Raw genomic sequence first — 24,901 nt, 5'->3', positions numbered from 1 at the left:
ATCCACTAGCTTTCTGCCTATCAGGCCGGGAATGTTGGAAAGAAAGCATCGTTTTGTAAATCTTATTTTCCAGTCTATTACTCTTAAGTAATCTTTTTGTTCATACATGCAGTTCTCAATAGGATGCGAAGGTTTGTACCCTGGTAAAAAGGTTAAATATTTGAATTGCGGCATTCAAGACAAATATATTTAGGAAAATGATACGGGGAACATCCTCCGATGTAGATGCCTTCATTAATAATAAGTTACTATGTCAAGGTAATGCCTCCAGAGCCAGGAGAATTTCAGAACAGTTACAAGTGCGGAATAAGGTAATAAGGGTCATTATTCTCACTTTGCTTGGAACTTAAGCTGTTCAATGTTCTGTTACACGGAACCTGAACGCTCTTTAGCTGAGAGTTGATTGCAAAGTACTTCTAAGTTCTCAGCAAAGTGAAAATGCCATAGCTTAGCTATTTTCGCGGTCGTTGTACCTTGTTAAACAAGTTTCAAATTATACTCTATTCTCCTTATTTAATTCACACTCCACAGAAAAAGCATTTCGATCTCCTGATCAGCTGCATGTGCACATCTTTCTCAACATAAGGAAATGTACAATTATAGTGTATCGATTTATTCTCTGCATGAGAGCTGAGGCCCAATGTGTGAATCCGAGATTGACCAGGCAAAACGCGGACTTAAACAAGAGAAGGGCCTGGTTGTATTTGTGATTGAAGTTGAATGTATTGATTAAGTGGTGTCTCCTCTAAGTTGTGAATCGAGGCCTATGGAAACAAAAACAATGAATGGAAATTGAAGTTGTGTAAATGTCTTGTCTTTGGTCCTCCTGAATCCTCATGGTGGCCATCAAACATTTGTCAGTGGAACACTCCCACACTGTTGAATTGTTATTTGTATGGTACCCCTCACACCCCCACTTGGATTTTCACTCACATCTCTGTTTAGAGTAGTGACATAATCTGGAAAAAAAAGGTATTGAAATAATAATAATTATCATTATTTACAGTGCATTGTTAGCGTGAATGTCGCAACTTGTAAATGGATTAGTAGCATAAGCAATGACTCGCAGAGTTGCAAAGACTTCAATTATAAGGTGACTAGACGAGGATATCTCATACATGTGATTCATTGTGATGGTTGAACATCCTGTAATAGCCCGATTACAAATTCAATAGCATAAATTTGCATTGAGTACCGAACAACCGATAGAAGGTCAAATATCAAAGTTAGTTGTGATTTCGGTTGTCATTATAATTCAATTTTTCGTCCTCATTTCTAGTTATTCATGTAATCATTCCAAAATGTCAAATTATTTTTAATCTTTTTAAACAATAATTTTGATTTAATTTTATCAACATAATCGTAAAAGACAACACTAAAATTTTTAACTATTCTTATGTAAAACTAGATTGAATTAAAGAATTATAATACCTCCATTTTTTACATAAATCATTTAGTTTCACTTCAAGATCTTTTAATCGTATAATTAGAATTATTATTTTTAAATACTTTTATTTCCAACTAAAAATATACACTAAATTATAATTTGTAACTTAGTCCTCGTGTAAAAATTTGGGCATTTTCGGTTTCGTCCCCTCAGTTAACTAATAAAGTAATGTCCTTGCAACAAAAGAATTAAATAAAATGAAGGGCTTGATTGCAAATACACAAAAGAAAACATTTATTGTTTGATTTGTTTCTGCTTTTAGAAATTTCAGTTTCAAGTTGTTTCCATTCATTTTTAACGCACAAACAACCAACCTATACATACATCCATCTACTTAATATTCGCACGCGTCGCCGATTAAATATTTCCGGCCATGTAATTAATTTTGATCGGCCTTCGTCACTTCTCGGCGATGAGTTCACTTTCCGGTATTCATCTCATACTCTAAACCTCTATCTCTGTTATATATACATACATAATTGTTGCTGTATGTATATGTTCTTCAGCTGTATTGACCTAGTCTTTAGTGTTTTTATCTGAACTTTGTGTGTATATGTATGATATGCAGATGATTTTTGTAGCTTCGTGATTGGATTTGTTTGGGAATTTGTGTTGTTTGATTGAAAGGTTGAATCTTTGCTTGAGATTTTGACTAGTTTTGGTTGAATTGATTTAAAGTTTTGATTTTTATATAATTTGTGAAAAGTTTGATTAATTTTGTTAGGTTTAAAGGTTTGATGTAGTGGATGGATCATTGATGGGTGGATGAATGTTGGAGTATGATGGCATGCAAAAATTGAGACTTTTTTTTTTTTGGTTGTGTGATTGGTTTGACTTTGTTTCGTGTTGAACGGGGAGTTTAGGTAGTAATGGATTTTAAGTCGAAGAAGAAGTTTTGTTGTTCCACTTCGAGGACTAATGACAATGAGTTATTGGAGGAAGGAGGGGTTAGAGGTGTTGTGGATAGGAGACTACATGGAGGAGATTGTGATGGTGGTTTGAGGATTGGTTTGGAGGATTCTTTAATTCCTGGTCTTCACGATGATGTTGCGTTGAATTGTCTTGCTTGGGCTAGTAGATCGGATTATTGTTCGTTATCTTGTCTTAATACGGGGTTTAATAAATTAGTGAGGAGTGGGTACTTATATGAGCTGCGCAAGAAATTAAAGATTGTGGAGCATTGGGTCTATATGGTTTGTGATCCAAGAGGGTGGGAGGCATTCGACGCAATGAGGAATAAGTGGGTTAAATTGCCTAAAATTCCATGTGATGAGTGTTTTAATCATGCCGATAAGGAGTCATTGGCTGTAGGCAGTGAATTGTTAGTTTTTGGGCGTGAGCTATTTGGATTTGCGACGTGGAAGTATAGCTTGATTCAAAATAGTTGGTTGAAGTGTGAAGGAATAAATCGTCCTCGTTGTTTATTTGCTTCAGGTAGTCTAGGATCAATTGCCATTGTCGCAGGAGGGAGTGACAAGAATGGGAATATCCTAAAATCGGCTGAGCTTTATGATTCATCAACTGGTAGATGGGAAATGTTGCCAAACATGCACTCACCGCGTAAATTATCTAGCGGTTTTTTTATGAATGAAAAGTTTTTCGTGATAGGAGGGATGACAAGTCACACTGATTCATTAACTTGCGGGGAGGAGTTCGATCTTAAGACGCGAAAATGGAGGAGAATTGAAGGGATGTATCCAAATGTTAGTAAAGCTGCCCAGGCCCCCCCTCTTGTTGCTGTTGTTGAGAACGAATTATATGCAGTTGAGTACTTGTCCAACGAAGTAATTAAGTATGACAAGGAGAAGAACAAGTGGGATGTGTTGGGTAGACTTCCGGTTAGAGCTGATTATTCAAATGGTTGGGGGCTGGCTTTCAAAGCCTATGGGAAGCAACTTCTAGTGGTAGGCGGCCAAAGGAGCCAAGAAGGTGAAGCTATTGTGTTAAATTCTTGGTGCCCAAAATCAGGGGTCAAGAATGGAACTTTGGATTGGAAGGTGCTTGGCGTGAAGGAAAAAGTAGGGGTGTTTGTTTACAATTGTGCTGTCATGGGTTGTTAAAGATTTGTTTTGTAGGTTGACTCTTTGATTCACGCACAAAAACAGTTTTTCTTTTCAATTTGAAATGGCCTTGAAATGTTTGAAGGCACAATTATTTGATTGTTTACAAGTTGTTCTATTCTTGTTGGCATAAATTTTCTCTATCTGAGAATACCAATGTTCCAGAAATCGCTAGGCGTCCCAGGGCGGTCGGGGTACCTTCTAGCGATTAATCGGGAAATCGGGGATTAATCGGAAAGATTAATCGGAGCATTAATCGGACATATATTATTTTTAAATTATTATAATTAAACATAATTTAATGATTTTATCTACTTTTCACTACTAGCCGGTAAACAATATAATATCATATATTGAAATTAAATACTTGATACATGTAATACAAAATCATTGATTAAACAAATATATACCAACCACTATCTTATAAATAATGTAAGAAATATTAAATAAAATTAATCATTTTACTTGTTTTATAGGATATTAAGTTAAGTACAAGTAAATACTTAATTTTTTATAATAAAATCATAATTTTCGATTTTATTTATTAAAAATCTTTTTTTTTTGTTATTGGCCGCCTGGACCGCCTAGGCGGTATGTGGACCGCCTAGGACCGATTTTTGTAAAAAAACGCCTAATTCACCGCCTAGCACCGAATCGGGGCGTTTCGGGGCCGCCTAGCGCCTAGGCACCGCCTAGGCGGCCGCCTAGACCGATTTTTAGAACACTGGAGAATACACAACTTTTTTGTAACATTCCGGTGCTGAGTGTTCCTCACATCAGTTTTTCTTAGCCTCGGTTTTCAAGAGAATCTGGTAGTTTATTGTTTCATATTATTCCGAGTTGTGTTACTGGCGCCAAAGTACCAGCCGAGCCAACTGTGACATATCAACAACTTGTTTGTACACTGTAGAGTGAGTTTACTTCATTGCTGTGTCATATGTTTTCTTTTTTCTTTCATCGTTTAGTTTAACATCGTGTGCACAAATATAATATATAATTACTGCTTACCTTGTCATTCAGACCTATACAAAAATTCATATATATTAGGTATTAGATATCTTATTTGCGGCTTGCAGCTCATTTTATACATCAAACTCTCAGTGTTATGGTATCATATATAAAGGGCAAGTTGATAAGTGATAGACTCGATCTCTTACTCTCTCTGGTGAGGATATTTTGGTATCTCGGGCATGTATATGGATTAGTATGAGATCCTCTTGAACACACATTAATTTTTAGAACTTCTTTTCAAGATTCAGAACTGTAGTTGCAGAACCAGAGTAAACTGAGGTTAGAACTCTTATGCCATGTGTAATTAAAAGGTATGGAACTAGGGAAGGAGGTAAAATGAAAATATAAATTCTGAAGAAAATCGAAATTGTAGAGATAGTGATCAAAGATGGAAGAATGCAGACTGTTAAGGTGCAAAATCTAAATAATGTAAGAAAGTAAGTAGATAGCCCATGTGGCAGGGACGAAGCTACATAGGGGCCAGAAACCCCAGGGTTTCTATAATATTATAATTTATGTTATATAATTTTGAAAAAAATTGTATTTTATCTGTATATTTATATAAATATAAAAGTTTGGCCCCCCTAAAAAAAATTTGTTCGCTCTTAAGAGATAATTAACATTGTAAGATGAAGTGTTGATTTTTAGATTTTGCTAATTTATGCACTAGACCAAATTTATAAATAAAAATAAACAAAAATATGGATATATATACAATTATATTATTTAAGAAAAAGATCGTGAAATGTGATATGTGATAAAAGTAAACCGTCAATATAATTCTTTTACAAAAATAAGAAATTTTTGGTGGAGATCTTTCTTATCCGAGAAACTTATATCCCACTCCTTCATTTTCGTAGAATAGAGTTAGTTCTCATGCATTATCAGTTTTTTTAATTAATATTAATATTTGTCTACTCATTGTCAATTCAAATTTCATCATCCAGGTAATATTTTTATAACTTGTTTAAACTATAGTTTGTCATCTTCTAAATAAGTATAATATTTTTTTTTGTAAGGTTAATATGCATAATATTTAGTTTTTGAGATATTGTAAAAAATTTACTTACTCTTGTTTAAAATACAATATCATTTTTTTGAAGCACAATTTCATTTAATGTGTGTTACTTGCTAATTAAAGATTATCGTATAATTTAGAGTTATTATGATGAGTTTCCTGATATTTTATACTCTTATATATCTAAAGAGAAATAGCTAAATATTTTAATTGACACAACTATATATTTGATTTCCTCGTTTAAAAGAGCGCAAGGTTCTATTATAAATTTTTTACTAGTATTTTTGTATTTATTTTATATTGAATATTTTACTGTGTCGACGAAAAATTTCACTGTGTTGAAGAAATTTTTTTGGCCCCCCTGGCTTCGTCCCTGCCATGTGGTGTGTTTATCCTCTGTTGCTCCGAGAATTAGTGAGAACCAGTTTCTACTCCACAATATTCTTTACCAGGTAACGTAAAACACGGGGTTATATAAGGATTAAAGGTTTGGGGGGAAAACCTGTTTTTATGTGTAAACTTGTCCTTGAGTTGGAAAAACCTGGCAGGAACATTGTGTTTCTTTAACTTTACTCTTGCTGGTTTTTAAGAAATGGCAGACAAAATTTGCTTGCTTTTGTGGCTCAATCATGCCAGTGCAAGATTAACATGTTAGTTTCGTAACAGATTCCCATTTTGTTCATCTTTGAAGCATCCAAGCAGACCAAGCCAAATTTGCTTTTAGTGTAGATCACATCTCCACTGCTGGCAAGATTTATTGGACTTAAATGATCCAGAATAAATCACTTGAGCTCCTGACGCGTTTCGACACACAATATTAATCTGACTCATTAACCACATAATTTATATCGAAAATGATATGACTCATTGTCAACATGAATTATACGAGAAAATATAAAAATGACACGAATATCTTTGAAAACACTATTTAAATCCGAGTCATCTGCCGACATGAAGTAATGAGAGAGAACTGAAAATGAAGTATTATCTTTCGACCCATCATGCTAGTTTGCTGAAGAATATGGCTTGAGCTGGATATACCAAAAAAGCAATAGTGTAGGAATGAGACGTGGGTAGGGTTAAGTGATGGCTGGGTGTGGGACTGGGGGCAATGATAGAGTTGAAGATTGCAGAAGAACATGTGAATGGGGATAACTGAAGCCCCACCAGTTTACAACAATCTTCTTGTTATTTTTGGCAACTAGTTACTGCTTGGGTGGTGTTGTGAAATTTGGTCAAAAGGTTACTCTTGTACAAGTGGTCATCTGCATCTTTTTCTGTACCCAACTCATTTAAGGGCCTTTTCTCTTTTCGTCTGTCTTTATGAAAGGACTGGTTTCATCAATTTACAGCAACTAATTACTGTGCTCATTGCAGCAAACACGTTTTCAGAAAATTCGCCCTTTTCTTTTTGTAAGAGACAGTAGTTATGTTTTGTCACTCGCATATTGGTGTAAAAGTCGGTGATTATTATGATTAATTGTCGATTAATTCATGTTTCGTAATTTATCGAACTGATTAAATCTCTGATTCATTTGATTAATATCTGATCAATCTAATTAATTTCTGATTAATTTTTATCGTATGTCTTCATTAATTAAGTTTGATTCTCAATTTCTACGACAGTGGTTTCGGAAAAAACAATAAGTTGCATATGCATGTAAATATATGTTTTAGTCCAGGAGTATTTACAAAGCCCAGCTTCCATGTCAAGATTACAAAAGAAATTTTTTTAAAGAAAAATCAGTTACAATAACAATTACAGTCACTTTTTCAGAAAATTTGTTTGCGACTTTGCGGTTTAACCGTCAGTTGTGAAAAATTACGTGGTAACATGAAAATTCATATAGTTAAAGTGAATTCAAAAAATTTAGTCCCTGTTAAAAATCTTGCACCAAAGTAGTCCCTCTGTTTATATTATCAACCTTTGTTCAGCGGTGGCTTGGATAACCAAATCTAGTGCTCGACGTGAAATGCCTGCTTGCTATTAGACAGCTCAAACTTTGAACAATCTCTTTGGGGTATATAAGGGCAGGGCTGTAAAATTGATAGTGTTAAAGCTGAGAAATGTTGGCCACAGTTAACTGAGATAGAGTACGTGTAAATGGCAATGAGGCCCTTTTTTTTTACCTCTCCTCCAGAGTTGATAGTCAAGGCCGTGTAATTAATACCTGGGCTGATATCATTAACCAATATAACTGGTTTGTTGTCGATGGTTAAACCTGAAATGAGTGCAAATCATGTAGCCGGAGAGTTTTGTAGCTTCGGATGAAGAAGCTGATCAACTTCTCGCAGGGAGTAATGATCGGAAAAGGTGCAGCATAACACAACTGAGGAGGCAGTAATCAAGAGAGCAAGGCTGATTTTGCAACGCCATCTTAGCTCAACAAGAGCAGTGCCATTTTTCAATTTTCACAGAGATATTTTCATTTTTAAAAAATTGTAAATATACTACTATTTTTTTAAAAAAATTGTAGATTTACTGTGTTGCAAACAATACAACCAGAATCACCATCTAATTCAATCAGCAATTCCATTTTTTCCCGAAATATTTTATTTGGTTTGCTTTTGATTACAAATCTGAGATGCACACTATTTTTATAAATGTTTTTAAAAAAATATTCTATCTTTCCCTCCGATTAATTTACATTGGGACAATCTGACAAAAAAAAAAAAAAAAATACATTGGGACAACTATTTTATATTCCGAAAAAAGGCTTGACAAAAACTGCAAAAAAGTTTTAAAAAATACGGTATTTTTGGTAAATTCCCGTAAACAAAAGATAGGACTATTGCCCGATTGCACCTGATTGCAATATAGTAAACACATATATAGATGCTATTTTCAGACCTTTGAGAAGGACTCAATAACACATGAAGCAAGTAAAAGTTTTACAACGGTGTACTGCTAGAGACTAGAGTGTCAATGCAATCCACCTCAATTTATTCACGAAAATGTAAACTAGAAACATACACGCGCACAAACCATTTTATTCAGAAGAGAGTTTTAGGCTCCCCCAAGGCACCGTTTCCTTTAGAAGAGAGTTTCAGGCTCCCACCACTGATGGGAAAAGACACCCCCATTTCTGAGACCTCTAAAGAGGCTTCTGCAGTCCCCACATACACTATCTTTGCAGTCTGCAGTATCAGAGCATTGAATAAAGAGTTCATCAACATGGCATATTGCTCCGCTTTCAAACAATTCGAAGAGAATTTTCAGTTCTGCCGCTTGTGCAGTCATCATAAGGATCACAAAGTCATCTTCTGTTATCGTTTCTTTGAACCAACGAATAAATTCAAATTCATCTACCTCATGAGGTGCACTCAATTCTTCATCTGATACAAGTTGAGGAACTGTATAACCAACAAGATCCGGATGGTAAACAAAAGTAATACCCGCCTTCTGCACATATAATGAGAGAGCGGAAGCATTGTGATCAAGAACGTACATTTCTACAGTTTGCAGCGGAACATGGTAATTTGGCTCTAAGATTTCTGTTATACTAGAGTTGACCAACTCCCCGGCCCCAACATTAATATAGACCACTCTCTTTCTTGAGGAAACATTCATGAATTTAGATAAGTACGATATTTCACTTTCTAGCTGTCCCAATTGGTTGATTGCTAGAGGCTCCATGTACTTCATAAACGGTTTGTTATTTGTAATTGACGGGCACTTGTTAGGAAGCCGGTAATGCTCGAATAGAGCAACATTGTCAAATCTTTTCTTAAATGTGACAAGTTTAAATGAGCCAATTCCACATACACTCACAATACTAGAGCTCTTTAAAAATGACGAGACAGGTGTAGCAGACCGTACTGAGCTACCCGAATAGGAAGCTGACGTACCAATGAGCATTGCGCCAATACCACCTGGACGTAAAACACGCTCAATCTCTAGCACGAGAAGAGCTGGAACAGATACCCTATCGACATCTCTCGAGAATACAAAATCGAAAGAATTATCTTCAAAACCAAGCTCATACACAAATCTTTTCTTCCACAATGAGAAGAATGGGTGGCTATGAACACCCACCGCATCAGAGAGTCCCATTTCTTGCAATAATAAGGCAGTCAAATCCGATCCCTCCCCAACGCAAAGCGCTCTAGCACGAGTATCCAACATCTTCTTCGCCATCAACTCCTTAAACACACTCCTGCTCAAATCCTTACGCTCTTTCTTCCTCACTGAACCCCCAAAAAACTCAAACATAGTTGAAAACCCAGGCTTCCAATACCCAGTTACATCCACATCCAAATCCGATACACCAACATCCAATTCACAATCACCAGATTCCAACAAAACCAGCCCCCCTTTTCGAATATCATTACTCATTTGAACAAACGAAATGATTCCCATAGCTAATGTAAACAACAAAGCCCTCATAAACAACCTTTTCGCCAACGACCCACGAAGAATCTGCCATTGCAAAACCTTAAAATCCATCCCCACTTCCCAATACCCCAAATCTCTTAAACCCTCCAAAACCCAACACAATATACTCAAAAATAGTAATCAAGATTCAATTTTTATCCCAGTATACTTAAAAACAGTGATCAAGATTCAATTTTTACCACGAGAATCAGCTGAATATACACACAAAATACATACAAATCACAAACTAACGAGTACAAAACCTGGAGGAGGTGTGATTCCCACCCACGAGCAACCCCATTGAATTTTGACCCCCTAACCACGCTTTTTTTGGAACCCTTCTCCACTTCAACAAATTCGGATCCATTTCTGACCCGACCAGCAAACCCAAATCAAGAACCCTACATTATCACAAACACAATTGGATGGAATTAATTGGGAAATTTTACATGGGTGTGAGTAAATTAGAGTTAGAGTATATTTGAAGATGGAGATTAGATCTGAAGATAGAGAGTTGTGACTTGTGAGTTGAGGAGCGGGTGATATGGGGAGGGGTTTAATGAAGAACATGGGGTAAGAGTGCGTGGATTAATTGCTGACTTATTTTGGACACGTGGCGAGTTCGTGGAGGGCGGGTAGATTTAGTTGAACTCGGTATTATTGAGATTGTTGACTCAGTTGGACTCGGTTGTGATCAAAACCATTACCGTTGACTCCAGCACAAGGATGGCAACGGGTCAGATCGGTCGGGTTTCCTAAGATCCAGACCCGATTCATAATATTTTGGGTCGGGTCCGGATCCGGGTCTGGGACCGAAAAATGAAGATCCAGATCCGATCCGCCGGGTATTTTCGGGTTCGGATCAAATTCGGGTATTTAAAAAAATAAAATTAAATATAAATTAAAAATTATATATCTATAAAAAATGTGATTATGGATTTTTTTTTTTACTTTTGAAATATAAAAAAAGATATTACAGGCTTCATTTATTACAATAAACATGTGAAACATGTTAACTCAATTGCATGCAATCATTCAACTTATCATTTATATTTTATTTTTTTTATTGTATTTAGATTTTTTAATGCGCAATAATTGAGAATAATAAAATATTGATGAAATAAATATAAATTCTATATTAAAAATATAAAATCAAGTAAAACGTTAATATTCATACATAATAATTCATAATATTTCAATATATATACTTTACTATTAACATATATGTATATATATATAGTGTTAAGTTCTATGGAGTACATAAAAACATTGGAGTATTGGAGTACAGATCATAATTTTTTAGTTTGATCCTATATAATATATTTGATTATCTAAATTTTGATATAATCTATCATTTATAAGTTGTCTTGCACATAATTGTCAATTAATCATTAATATCTTTCAATTTTAACAAGTATTAAGATTATTGTTCTGCAATTTATTGCAGAACATAGAGTCCTATGATTTATAAAAGTAATTATTTTACCATTTGATCACGATGTTTATGTCGCAGAACATAATGTGCAGGTTGTCAAATATTTACAAATATTATTGGACAAAAAAAATTGAAATTTAGATGACTAGATTACATTTTATCAAACTTTGTACTCCAATACTCCAATTTTTTTGTACTCCATAGAACTTAACTCTCTCTCTCTCTCTCTCTCTATATATATATGTATATATTATTTTGTATCGGGTTCGGGTTCGAATCGGGTTTAAATCGGGTTTCGGGTCGGGTCTCGGTTCGGAATATCTGAGATCCAGATTCAGATCCAAAACTTTTTCGGGTCCAAAAATAAGATCCAGATCCGGATCCAAATCCAAAAAAATCGGGTTCGGGTCGACGCAATCGGGTCGGAACTGGTCGGGTATCCATCGGGTCGGGTAAAACTGCCATCCCATTATTGTGCACTCTGCTGTTATAAAGTACGTGTAACAATCGGGTCAGGCATGTTGGTCCGAATTCAAATCAAATCTACGTTCAGATTTTTATTTTTCCCAGATTCAAAAATATTTAAATCCAAATATCCACTTCAACAATTGTCGGATTGAATTCGGACAACTTGAAATTTTAAAGTTTAAATTTTTTAATAATCACATTACATTGATCTTTCACTATGTACATGATCATAACACTGTGGCTCATAATCAAAATACTTTTATTTATGATCATTTTAAGATCTTACACGCATTGGATAACCCAATAGTGGGTTTATCTTCTGTTGTTCTGAGACACCCGAGTTCGACTCTGACTCATCCCGAAAATTATTAGAATAGATGCTAATTTATAAGACATATAAGCTAATATAACGGATCTACTGTGCATAAGTGTATTATAACTATATGTGTACTTGCTTCTTGACAAAACATATATGTGCATTTACTTGTACATAAGAAAAACATCAACATTTGATCCATTTTATACAATTGAGTCCCTAACTCAACCATTTATTCTAATATATTATTGTCAATCAGCTTTATCAGATAATGATATTGTTTGACTTATTTTATACTCCTGACTTGATCGTTTTTATATATCGTTGCCAATCGGATTTATCAAAAATCAAGTAATATCATGATCGTCGTTCTTTTACTTTCTTGAAAATAGAACACTGAACGTACGTCAGTCTCAATATGTATATCATCCGTCATTATACGACCACAAATTCATTATAATCTGAGTTCACGTTATCTCTAAGATACGTCTTTTTGAATGACCAATACTCAAATAATCGACTAATCGTCACAATTACAATAACTTCACTAAATTATATTGTTAGAATATAATATCAATGATATAATTAATTATTAATTGATACAATGGTTATATTATCAACTATTCTAAAGAAGTTATATACATGCATATGTATAAATTTTGTCTATCCTAATTAGTTTTCATAACTATATATATTATGATATGATTTAATGAACCAAAATTATAATGTTACAATATAATTTAACTTTTGTTACTCAACTTTTATTATGAAGATTATACATTTTTTTATCACAATCTCCATCCTTGTATTTTTTGTCCCAAAAATCAATAATCTACAATTATGTAAGTATATATTTTACGGAATGTCTAACGCCCTCAGGGCACAGGACAAGTCATAATTATCATCATTAAATATTCTTTTGACTTGCATAAGTATCAGTCTATGTGTATATATACTAATTATATATCTATTTATAACTTATCTTTCAAATTTTATACTTATGACAAAATATTATTTTATTTCAAAAAATGTGGGGATTATAAGATAATTTTTTTATTAAATTTTAATCGAGTATAAAACAAATTTTAATTGATCTCAACCCACAAATAATAACAAGCCCCCCTGCATATACATTAATTTTCTAATTAAAATCAGCCTCCTAACTAAATCAACCAATTTTATATTTAATAGCAAATGTATGATTTTTTTTATTATTTTAATATTATTAAATAATATAAATAATAAAAATATAATACAATACAAAAGTAAATGAAATAAGTACTTATCAAGTTTTCTTGATAGATGTGAACATTTGAATTTTCTAATCAGTAATTAATACATTAACAATGGTACTAGTGCCCTGTGCATAAAAACAAAATACAATAAATGTGCCTTGAGGGCACAGGTTAGACAAACGCTGTATTTTATTAAAACAATAATTTAATGATATATTAATGTAATTAAATAAGTAAATAACAGGATACATGCGTAATCTCCAAAACCATAAACCCCCGTAACCTGACGCCAGTCTCCGCCCTTGCTCTCCCATCTCAAACTCTAAACCCTAAGTCTCCAATGGACGGCCAGGATTCCATCTCCGACCAACCAATTGTCTCCCCACCAGCACCGCCGGCACAACCCGAACCCGAGTCCACCCAACCACCCGCCCCCGTACCCGAACCCGGCGAGAAGCGCAAACAACCCGAACCCGACTCCGCCCCGACCCCACCACCGCCGGAAAAGTCAAAGCACCCGCTGTGGAAAACGAGTTTGTGCTCGTACTTTCGTCGAACAGGTGGTGAGTGTAGCCACGGCGAGACGTGTCGATATGCGCATAGCGAAGAGGAGCTGAGACAACGGCCGGATAACACGTGGGACCCGACATCCGAGAGGGGGAAGAAGATGAAGGTTGAGAACGGGGAGAGTGTAGAGGTCAAGAGAGGAACTGATGAGGTTTCGATTACCGAGGCGATTGGAGAGGATTGCTGTTCTGACAATGTGTTGGAGAAGTGTTTAATTAATTTGCCGATGAGGTGGAGTTCTGATAATTTACGCAGCTTCCTTACTGATAATGTAAGTGAATATGTTTCTCCGTATTACTTTTGAATTAATGCATATAACAATATAGTATGTAGTGTATGTTTAATTTATAAGTTGTAGTCTGAGCATGACTTGGATTTGTATATATTATTGTTCGTTAAATTTTTTGAATATTTCAAATTTATTAATATCTAAATTAATATGCTTAGAACTTTTTATTTTTTTATCAAAAAGTTGTTCATAAGTATTGCTATGAGAGCATCTCCAAGAGATTAGCATTACGATTTCCTAAGTTATAATTTTTAGTAGTATGATGTAAAACATTACTTCAATAGGATCCTAACCATTCTTTGAAACGTTAGGATACTCACTCCTTTTCTTATTTTTAAGCAATGGCTAACCATTCCTCATTTTGATTTTAACAATGAAATGTTTAGATTCCTCTTTATTCACACTCTTTTGCACCTTTTTCACATTATTTTCCTTTCAAATTTAATATTATAATCATAGGGTCCATCAACAGGGATAGTTGATGGAGTTATTATTCAATATAACGTTCTAACTTACTTAAAATTGAATACTTATTGTATATCTAGGAAACCTATGATGCTACAGGACTGTTTTATTTTGATGAATTACGTAATATATGGAGAGAAATGTGTGAATGCATTTGAAATCTTGACATGGAGAAAGAATTGATCCGGATAATAAAAAGAGTACCGGTAGTATATCTACATTGATACGACTTCATCATAATGAACTACTTCTCATTCTAGGAGGCATAAACCTTACAACGATTACAAGATGTTTATATAATCAACTTTTAAATAATAATAAAAGACCAACTCATTAAGATGGGGTAAAATAGTAAAATACTTTGTAATCTTCGACCATGACGACGACTGAACTAGTTCTAACGTTGGGGAAAAAATATCTCACCTATATTAAACATAATTGTTTATAGCATGGCACCAATTTCTTCAGTAGCTTCTTATTATGTGCTAGGTTGGAGTCAATTCTTTGATCTTTTGAATAGTGACAAATTTGAGTAAGTCAACAATGATGGTAGGCTGGTGGCGATTACCAGGAAGCGGAAAGAGGTGGTATATGAAGGGGCACGAGGGAGAGACTTGGGTTATTTTTATGTATATGCTCATATTGAATTTTGATCAAGAGACAGTGAGTCTAACCCATTACCAGATCCTAACCTGACATTAAATATGGATACATTCTTTATATGGGATTTCTATGAATTGCTACTAAAGACCATGAATTCTGTCTTTATGAATTAATATTTATGGCTATAATTAATATTTTTATCGGAGCATAACTTAGAAAATGCTGGCTTTTTTTTTACAATTTCTACTTCTTTTCCAAACACCGTAATAACTTACAATAATTAATGTAATATGTTTATTGCATAGATTTAAATATATTTTTAAATAAATAAGTATATTTATTATGTAAGAAATATGTTATGTAAAAATATATTTACACACACACACATACATATATATAATGCCATATACATTGTTGTCACGGCGCTCGACTAGTCGCGACTAGTCGACTAGTCGGGTAAAGAAAATCGACTGGAGAGGTCGACTTGCGAATTGTCGACTAGTCGGTCGACTTGGTCGACTAGTCGGTCGACAAGTGCAAAATTCAATCAAAAATTAAAATGAAAAAATAAATAATTATAAACTTGCTCAAAATCAACAATAATGAACATGTTAATTTAAGTTTATAGATCTTTGTGTATGTTTTATGTATGCATAAGTCAGTATGTTAATGTGTGTACATGAAAGGGGAAAAAAAGACATGTTTGTAATTAGCATATCTATTTTGTGATTGATATACATATGAGAATTGGAGTGGTATAATTTTGTTGTAGGAAACCATTTATATAAGATATATATTAATATATATAATATTTATTTAATTAATATATAATATTTATTTAATTTATATTAACTTTTCGACTAGTCTACGACTAGCCGACTAGTCGACAAGCTGGACCTATATCGACTTGACTCGACTTGTCGACGTGACAACCATGGCCATATACATGATACATCTTTAAATTTGTACAAATTATTTGCAAATATAAATATTTAATATATATTCCATAAAATACTACATAAAAAAGTATTTTGAATAAATTTTATTAATATATTTATATTAAATGAACACGAAAAGTACATGATACGTTTCGAAATGGATAAGGGGTTGAGATTAGGTACATGAATCCTAAACGGGTCGGATATGGGTTTCACCTTCAAGTACACGAAACACGAAAGGACGACATGATATGATTGACAGGTCTTCATACATACTAGTTGCCCAAGACTCTCCCTCAAGACCCAAGCTCCTATATTACATTGTTTATTTTACTCTCAGTACCACCTCTTCTCAATTAAGTAGTCCTTCCAGTGGCTACTCCAAATAGAACAACAGAACACCAGCCATTATCACCATCGTGCAGACTTACTCAATTTCGATTCTTTCTAGAATTTAGATAAAATTGGTTCCAGTCTATTAGAAGTCAGGAGAATACAGACAAAATTTGGCGCCATAGGTGACAACAGTTACGGGACTGAGATATTTGTTCACTTGGATTAGTAATGCGGAAGTGGACGGCGGAGGGAGGACAAAGAGATGATGGAGTATGGCACTAGAGCATTTTCCCAAATTCAACTATCTTTGTCGTATCCTTTTTTTGTAGTTGACTGCTAAGATTCTCTGTTGATTTAATCAGTTAATTTGTAGCCCAAGCAAGCAGTGGAAAATGTGGGAAATATATTACGTAAATTAGACGGGGGCCCTAAAATAACTAAAAGGAGTATTTCATTACTACTTTTCAAATTCAAGTTGTGAGTCAGTTTGAACTCCTTTTCTTACGGTGTTTTCAGACTTAAAGATGCATGCGGTTTGTGATGCTCTGTTTAGGTTATCACATTGTTCTAACTATTTTATGATAGTAAAAGAGGGCATAGTAAGCACTTTACGAGGGAATAATTTTGAAGGCCATGAAGGAAGAAATAATCTGTCTAAAATATATATTCTCGTTTAGTTCCATACTCTTGTAATTAGTGTAATAATAAAAGAAAAAAGAAGTGCATATTTACATATATGCACCCTATATGAAGAAGACTTTTTCTTTAAATATATGGATCAATGTCTGCCTTTGAGACATATGGCCCTTCAAACTTGTGATGTTATCATGAAAGTCAAAACAGGAACTGGAACCAAGTACAATTGAACTTTTTCAATTCTCGTCAGTTCTTAGTAGTTCAGGGGATCATGTATGAAAGATGTACTTTTTCTCATAGTTACCGTCCTGTTATGCAAGGAGATAATACTAATCCTACTGGCCATGTCATATTTAATTATAATAATAGGCTGTTGAAGGCCATACCACATATAAGAAAGTAACACAGATTTGATGTGATGCATTTATCACAATAGAGTAAAACAATATTATTTGGCTGTTGGCCCAGTGCATTTTTGAGTCTTCCGCAAAGAACTTTAAATTATTTTTCCAATGATTTAGGTTGTGCAATCTACGAAATAGATACTTTCTAAGAATGATATCAGCTCAATCATTTGTCTAAATGAAGGATTAACTTTCTGGACTTGCTAAATAGCGGCAGTCATTGTGGTATACCCTGATACATAAAGTTTTGAGTATATATTTCCTTTACGGTACATCTGATTGGCTACTTTAGTCATTTCTCTAAATGTAATATTTGCTGTAGTTTGTCGAATCTTATATCCAGACATTCAGTAGCTGTAAGCTATTACAGAGACTCAGGTTCTATTAGACTAATAAAATTTGATATATATCAGGGAGTTCACTTTAAATCAGCCAAGAAGAGGAAGGGCATGCTTGTTGGATTTGTGAGTTTTGAGACCGCTGAACAAGTGAAAAGTGCAGTTGAGGTATAACTAATGGCGTGTTAATAACATCTCTAGCGTACTTGTAGTAGCTTTTTTTTTTCTCATTTATATTGTTACAGGAGTTGAATGGCAAATCCATTGGGAACAAGGATCTGAAGATTGTAGATGCCACCCCGAGGGCCTATGAGAAAAGGAAAGCAGGGGAAATTTCTCTCCCACAGAGTACTCAAAATACTTCTGAAAACTCGGACGCCCCCAAATCTTCTATTGGTGTTGATAACACTGACTCTAATGATGACAATATGACTGTGGAGAGTACAGTCTCGAAGAGTAGAAGTGCACGTGACTCAGTGACACCACTTGCTCACATGTCCTATGTTGATCAGCTGGAGCACAAGAAGAGTTCTTTAACTCAAATGCTTAAGAAACTAGTTATGATTCTTCTTTTAAGTTTTTCAATTCATTTAGGAACTCAGATTTTTTTTTTTTGATATGTTATATGTGTAGTTTGAAAGTTATTTGCCTCCTGTTTATCATGAGCTGACATGAAACCCCCCACCTGTTGTCCATGTGCAGACTCGAAATGCACGTAAAGCATGTCCAAATGGCGTTTCACTTCCAGAATGGATTCTTAATTCTAGGGAAATCGGTCAGCTCTTACTAGTCTGAGAAACTGAGATGTTTTTTTTGTTTTATTTTGACAATCAATCTGTTATATGTGTGTGTGTTATGAGTTTGTTGGGAGGCAATTATGCTTGAACAATTTGATAGCGGGACTGTATGTTAGAATTCACGTTACTGAAACATATTTCTTGTTCACACAAATATACCATCATAAACATACTTCATACAGGAATGTAATTAATGATATGAACCAACCTGGCAAATAGTAATGTTGTTGGTCTTTATTAATTTTGTAGGTGGCCTTGCATGCAAGCTTGAAGGTATAGTTGAATCACCACTTGTTAGTGGTTACCGAAACAAGTGTGAATTCTCTGTTGGCTATTCTTTACAGGCTAAAGTTACTGTTGGATTTTCGCTTGGAAATTTCAGGTATTTGGAATAAGTTCAAGCTTTTTCAATTTTAATTATGTTATTTTGGTAAGAGTCTTAAAATTCTTCTAGGGAGGGTGTGATAGCAGTTGAAGAACCTCTGAATTGTCCAAATGTTTCAAAAATTGCCTGTAAATATGCCGCCATATTTCAAGAATTTCTGCAGCATTCGGAGTTACCAATCTGGAACAGATTAAATAACACTGGATTTTGGCGTCAGCTCACTGTAAGTTTTCAAACTACTAGTATGATGGTCAAATTATTGTTATCATTCGGTACAGAATCACTTAAGTCAAAACTAAGGTCGAAGTCATTGATAGTTGTCATGGCATTGGCAACGCCTGAGCGGAATTGTGATCAGTTGTATTGATCTTAGTTGGGTAGTCAACTCCTATTGGATTGTAGGTGCCGCCTACGTGTTCAGCTACATCTTGATTATGTTCTTAATATATAATTTGAATGTGCTTTAGTTGTTTACAATATTGTTAGTTTTAATTATTAGAACAATCAAGATTAATATAATTAACATTTAAAAATCAAATGAAAAAATAAAAAAAAATAATCAAATAATTTATACATATGAACATATGCCCAAAAAAGTTTGAACGTGAATGGCCATCCAGGCGAGCGCCTTCCACCGCGCCCCGGTTCACCCTTGGATTCCTTAGTTCTGTCATACAGCGCCAAATGTCTTAATGAACTTGCCTGTCTGTTCTATAACATTACTTATTAGGTCCGAGAAGGCAGGAAGCCTGGGCAGAGCACTGAAGTTGAAGATTCTGAAGCCCATATTGCGGAAGTCTTGCTCATGGTTCAGGTTTTTTTTTATTAAGTGGATTTAGTAAATGTTTATCCTCCATCTAAATTTTATTACACTGGCATTACGAACTTTACTTTGTGCTGTAGAAGCAAAAATTATAGTAGTTCGTATTCCCAGGGAGGTCTTGATGTTCATATATATATATATATATATATATATATATATATATATATATATATATATATATATATATTTCAGACCTTGTATAGTTCTGTTCAGATCTGTTTTCTTGTCTTGTGTGTGAGTTTTCAGGTTTCCACAGCAGGATTTGATGATGGAATGGTAAATGGTGAATTCGAGAAGATGACTAATGCATTTGCTACAGGAGCTTCAGCGAATACTCCTCCATTGCCTCTAACTGCTTTGTTAATTCAGGTACTTATTAACTACTAGTCATGTATCAGTGTTTACCTACTTACAAGTAGTTTGAGGTGCCTGGGTTTGTTGCTCGTCTTAGTGGGCTTGACTAATAAATGAACATAGATAATAAAATGAATATAGGTGAATTTGTAATTTCCAATTCCATAAATTTACACTGGACTTGTGCTTCATCTACTTGCTTGACATGGATGATGAAATAGGAGTCACTGAGGGACTCCAGTCTGATATATGGTCAATGATTCGTTACACAGTGCAGATTGTTTAGTAGTAACGGGGGTATAAAGTTAAAAGCACACAGCTCCTCATATATATTAGTGGTAGGCAAATGCGAATGACTCAATTATATTTTTGTAATTTTATTTGATAAAAGGTAATACTGTTACTCCCATGTACAACTCAAAAAAAATTTAAAAACTATTTTTAATAAGTCATTAATTACACATAACAATAAAATTATCCGAGACTTGAGACTAAAATTCCACTTTTGACATTATGTTCCTTGAAGTCAAAAGTAAATTTATTAAGTTCCTCAAACAGACCATAATTGTTCTATTTGGTGTTCTGTTGTCGTACAGGATCATACCGGAATATCAAACGTAGCTCCAGCGGATGCGCCATTGCGCTCTTTAACTATTCCAAATGAAAAGAGTGAAACTAGACAAGACGATGTGAAAGATGTTGTGGAAGCAAGGATTCATGATTATATTAGCAATCTTCAGTTTTGTATATCTGCAACAGCTTTTTTCCAGGTTCTTTTCCTTGTTTCTAAAATCTAGATGTCTTGATTTTTTAAATACATAAAAAATCTTAAGAAGTTCGAATGTCATAGGTGAACACCCTTGCGGCAGAGAAGCTCTATTCTCTTGCTGGGGATTGGGCTGGTCTGGGTCCTGATACCTTGCTCTTTGATATCTGCTGTGGCACGGGTACCATTGGCCTAACATTAGCTCATCGTGTTGGTATGGTAATGTTTTTAATGAACTTTTGCAAAATTTCTTCTTTTCATTCAGGATTAATTTCAATTTCAGATGATTGCAAAGAACTTGAGGCTTTGTAAATAAAATGGGCATTTGCTGAGGGTTCTTAGTCAGGGCTATAATTATGTTTATTAACGTGATTGCAAATTGAGATTAATATGATGGGAATAAGAGATTAGGATGACTGGAAAAAGTGATTGTGAAATACTCGGTTTAAAGGTTTCACCCTGTATATGTCAGTTATGATCAATTCTTTTTTTGTCTCGCTGGTATTTGGTTTCTGTATTCCCAATTACAAAAATACTTCTTTTGCATATAAGGACAATAAAATGATTAATATCAACAATTTAACACCACAAGTCTCACTATCGATTTTACATCCCGTTTTCTGTTATTATCATTTTTGGCTTTCCACAGATGATAATGCTGTTCTAAACTTTGGCATCTTGTTAGGTTGTGGGGATTGAGATGAATGCCTCAGCTGTTTCAGATGCTATTCGCAATGCTGAGATTAATGGGATAAAGAACTGCAGATTTGTCTGTTCGAAGGTGTGATAACTGGCTGTCATATATTGCTAAAGTGCCTAAATTGTGTTTGGACATATTTTTGCTGGGAAAAAATGCCTTCAGAATCATTTGTACCTTCTATATAATATAGAGTGATTTCTGTGGGGAAAACCGGGGAATCGTGATCTGATTTCCAGAGTGTTAGCTTCCAATCAATATAAAAGTAAGAAGAGCCTAAAATTTTCCTCCATACTGTTACCACCGATATCCCCATTCCAGTAATAATGTTGAAAATTCAATAATCTCTTTCATATTTGATGAGAATTTTGTAGGAGAGAAGGAACTCTTTTGATAATATTATTTTAAATTACAGTGCCTCTCATAAGAACTTTTCTATCCATTTTGTAACAGATTTGGTAATATTATATTATTATGATGATTAATGTATTTTGTTTTTAGTTTGTTAAATTGTATGTGTATCTGTTCTTGAAATATTTTTTTCCTGATTTGCCTGTTTAAATTAATCAAAGCAATTCATGAGTGACAGGCAGAAGACGCGCTGGGGTCTCTTTTGAAAGAGTATTTAAAAATGCATCAGAAACCCGTCGATGTTCCACAAATTGATGATGTTACAGTTCATGGGGAAGTTACTCATACTGAGAATGCAACAGACACAAAAGAGAACTTGATCATTGAGCTAGAAAATTGTGATGGTGCCCCCAAGTGTGACACAAATGGAGGCCAGAAAAGTGATTCACAACAGAGTTGCAGTTCAGCAACTGCTAAACCTGTGCAGTATTTTAAGAATGTTGTTGCTATTGTTGATCCTCCGCGTGTTGGACTTCATCCTACCGTAAGTAGCAACCTCAAATTTATGTAGCCACATTCTAGATAAATTCTACTGCTAAAGTTGAAGATCCACCAGAACAGTGGTTATTAAGATTCTTAGAAAATATACTTAGGGCACAATTATAATTTTGGGACCAGATGTGTTGCTGTTGGGCCTCCCTCATATTTAAATTGTCTTTGTTACCAAAGATATATCCTGAACACTATTTGTAAATGTAGGTCCATAAGCATCTGAAAAAAATAATTTGTCACTGTCCCATGGAATTTTGTTTGAGGTTAGAGTTCTTTCTCTTGGGCGCGCTTGAGATAGGTAGATATTTGAGGGATGACCATAATTGAGATAGCATACTGTAATGATTCCGAATTAGGTTGGTTGAATATAACATGTCTGTGGATTTATCCATAGTTATTGAACTTCATGTTCATAATAACTATGTGCTTCTTTCTTTTAGATATATCTGGTTTCATTCAAAAAATTTTGGAGGACTTCTTTCAAGTCAATCACTACAATGAATTTGTTGCAGTTAGTTATTGAACTTTGTTTTTGCAGGTGATTAAAGCTTTGAGAACTCATCCACATTTACGGAGGCTTGTGTAAGTTTTGACCTTGAATAAGTTGTGTTCTTGCTTTTTTATTTGATTAAATATCAATTATCTGAATATTAGCTTTTCGAAATGGGAGATGAATGTGACTCTGTTGCATTATTTTATGATTTATGTATATAAAAAAAAGGAATTTCACTAGTTTGGTTTTAAAAAATTTTTGGTTTTTTTTACAAGTGTCGACTCGCATAATATGCGCTAATCTTAGAACTCTTTGCTATATCTGTAATTCTGTATTACATCGGTTAAAGAAAGGAAAGACTGAAAGAGATAGCCAAAGGCCTTTCACAAAACTTACTATGGATTCATGATCAGAAGTTATTGGCCTATTACTATGGAAGTTGTATATATAGACAGTGAGTTTTGAACGCAGTCTCACGAGCAAACAATCTCCATAAAAATTCCCCAAAAAATGCTGTTAGTAATGACAATGTAGATTCTTACTATGATGAACACATCAAGACTCTCTTTTCAAGATAACCTACTTGATATATTTAGCTTCTTCTAATCAGTTGCTGTCTCTAAGCCCTTCTATGTTCCACTTGTATTATTTCTCTCTAACCTAAACCTTCATATAATATTTTTGCAGATACATATCTTGCAATCCTGAAAGTTTAGTGGCCAATGCTATTGAGCTATGCACACCATCTTTTGATAAAACTGAAAAGGGGAATAAAAATAATAGAGGTTGGAGAAATATGAGCAGTGCTGGTTTGGCACGCCATCGTGCCAAATCTATGCCCAATTCAGAGCCTTTCCAGCCAATAAAAGCAATGGCGGTTGATCTTTTCCCTCATACTCCGCATTGTGAGCTGGTTATGCTTTTGGAGAGGTAAGATACACTCATAAGCTATGTTATGTGGCAGATTTTTGATAGAGTTTGGATGCAGAACCAATAATTGTTTATTTGTTAAAATGTTGCTATAATATTTTATTATAATGAAAATTTATTCCTTCATGCGTAAAATAACTCCACTTTCTGTAATGAATTTTAGAAATTTTGATGTTCGGAGAAGTATAATGGTGATGTAGTAAGTTATTCGTTGGCAGTGCCAACATCATTTTTGAACCTGTGTAGTATGTTCTAAAACTCCCAATGACAGATAACGACTGCTGTCCATGAAGTGGTACCAGTGCTTTAGTGTCTATTGTTCCTATGGCTGTACTGGACACCTTCCAGTTTATACATGCCTACAAGTCAATAATTATGGTTGTTCCTCCAAAGACTATCTTTTATGCTTGTCCATAGTATGTTTGAGTACTTTCTTAGGTGGTTCACTCTCTAATGTAGCAAGTTTTCAATCCAATGCCTATAGTATGTTTACATAACAAACCCTGCACTTTAGTGTTTAGTTTCAAATTCAATGCACTTCTGGATTTCTTGACATGATAATTGTAATTCTGGATATAAATGAAAAACCTTTGAACTTAAGAGAAAATCCCACCATTTCATAATTGACGAAAGTTTCTCAAAGTTATCCAATCCTAGGGGACATAATATGCAATTTGCTGAAATATATACAATTAAACTGCACATTCTCTTCTTGGGACTGGGCATCAATAGATGACCTTATAAGTTTGCACGCCTATTGCTGTGAGTAAGATACACATTTTCTTGCGTGTTTGTTAAAGATTAGAAATGAA

At 34.3% G+C, this 24,901-nt stretch overlaps 3 protein-coding genes across 6 annotated transcripts; 2 read left to right on the top strand and 1 right to left on the bottom strand.

Moving 5' to 3' along the window:
- The first annotated feature begins 1,708 nt into the window (after positions 1 to 1,708).
- LOC108223897 (F-box/kelch-repeat protein At5g60570) lies at positions 1,709 to 3,623 on the top strand. Of its 2 annotated transcripts, XM_017398350.2 has the most exons (3): positions 1,709 to 1,875; positions 2,016 to 2,074; positions 2,172 to 3,623. In XM_017398350.2, exon 3 carries the CDS (start codon positions 2,317 to 2,319, stop codon positions 3,505 to 3,507), a length of 1,191 nt encoding a protein of 396 aa, XP_017253839.1. In that variant the 5' UTR covers positions 1,709 to 1,875; positions 2,016 to 2,074; positions 2,172 to 2,316; the 3' UTR covers positions 3,508 to 3,623. The 2 variants fall into 2 exon arrangements, with proteins under 2 accessions (XP_017253839.1, XP_017253840.1); XM_017398351.2 differs by lacking the exon at positions 2,016 to 2,074.
- Positions 3,624 to 8,354: 4,731 nt separating this feature from the next.
- LOC108223811 (uncharacterized) lies at positions 8,355 to 10,517 on the bottom strand. The gene has a single exon (XM_017398236.2). The coding sequence runs from the start codon at positions 9,981 to 9,983 to the stop codon at positions 8,571 to 8,573; it is 1,413 nt and encodes a 470-aa protein (XP_017253725.1). The 5' UTR covers positions 9,984 to 10,517; the 3' UTR covers positions 8,355 to 8,570.
- A 3,098-nt stretch (positions 10,518 to 13,615) lies between these two features.
- LOC108223498 (zinc finger CCCH domain-containing protein 24) lies at positions 13,616 to 24,227 on the top strand. Of its 3 annotated transcripts, none has more exons than XM_017397797.2 (14): positions 13,616 to 14,203; positions 18,017 to 18,109; positions 18,187 to 18,498; positions 18,644 to 18,716; positions 18,988 to 19,120; positions 19,193 to 19,346; positions 19,854 to 19,937; positions 20,193 to 20,315; positions 20,897 to 21,070; positions 21,151 to 21,285; positions 21,752 to 21,847; positions 22,353 to 22,658; positions 23,205 to 23,248; positions 23,847 to 24,227. In XM_017397797.2, the coding sequence occupies exons 1-14, from the start codon at positions 13,706 to 13,708 to the stop codon at positions 24,091 to 24,093; spliced, it is 2,472 nt and encodes an 823-aa protein (XP_017253286.1). In that variant the 5' UTR covers positions 13,616 to 13,705; the 3' UTR covers positions 24,094 to 24,227. The 3 variants fall into 3 exon arrangements, with proteins under 3 accessions (XP_017253286.1, XP_063949564.1, XP_063949565.1); XM_064093494.1 differs by having other exon boundaries at positions 20,160 to 20,315; XM_064093495.1 differs by having other exon boundaries at positions 13,616 to 14,207; positions 18,021 to 18,109; positions 20,160 to 20,315.
- Positions 24,228 to 24,901: the final 674 nt, after the last annotated feature.

The sequence above is a fragment of the Daucus carota genome, chromosome 5 (genome assembly GCF_001625215.2).
Source record: "Daucus carota subsp. sativus chromosome 5, DH1 v3.0, whole genome shotgun sequence".
Classification (NCBI taxonomy): domain Eukaryota; kingdom Viridiplantae; phylum Streptophyta; class Magnoliopsida; order Apiales; family Apiaceae; genus Daucus; species Daucus carota.
Note: the sequence above shows the minus strand (reverse complement) of the source record. Positions and strands in the feature narration are given on the sequence as shown.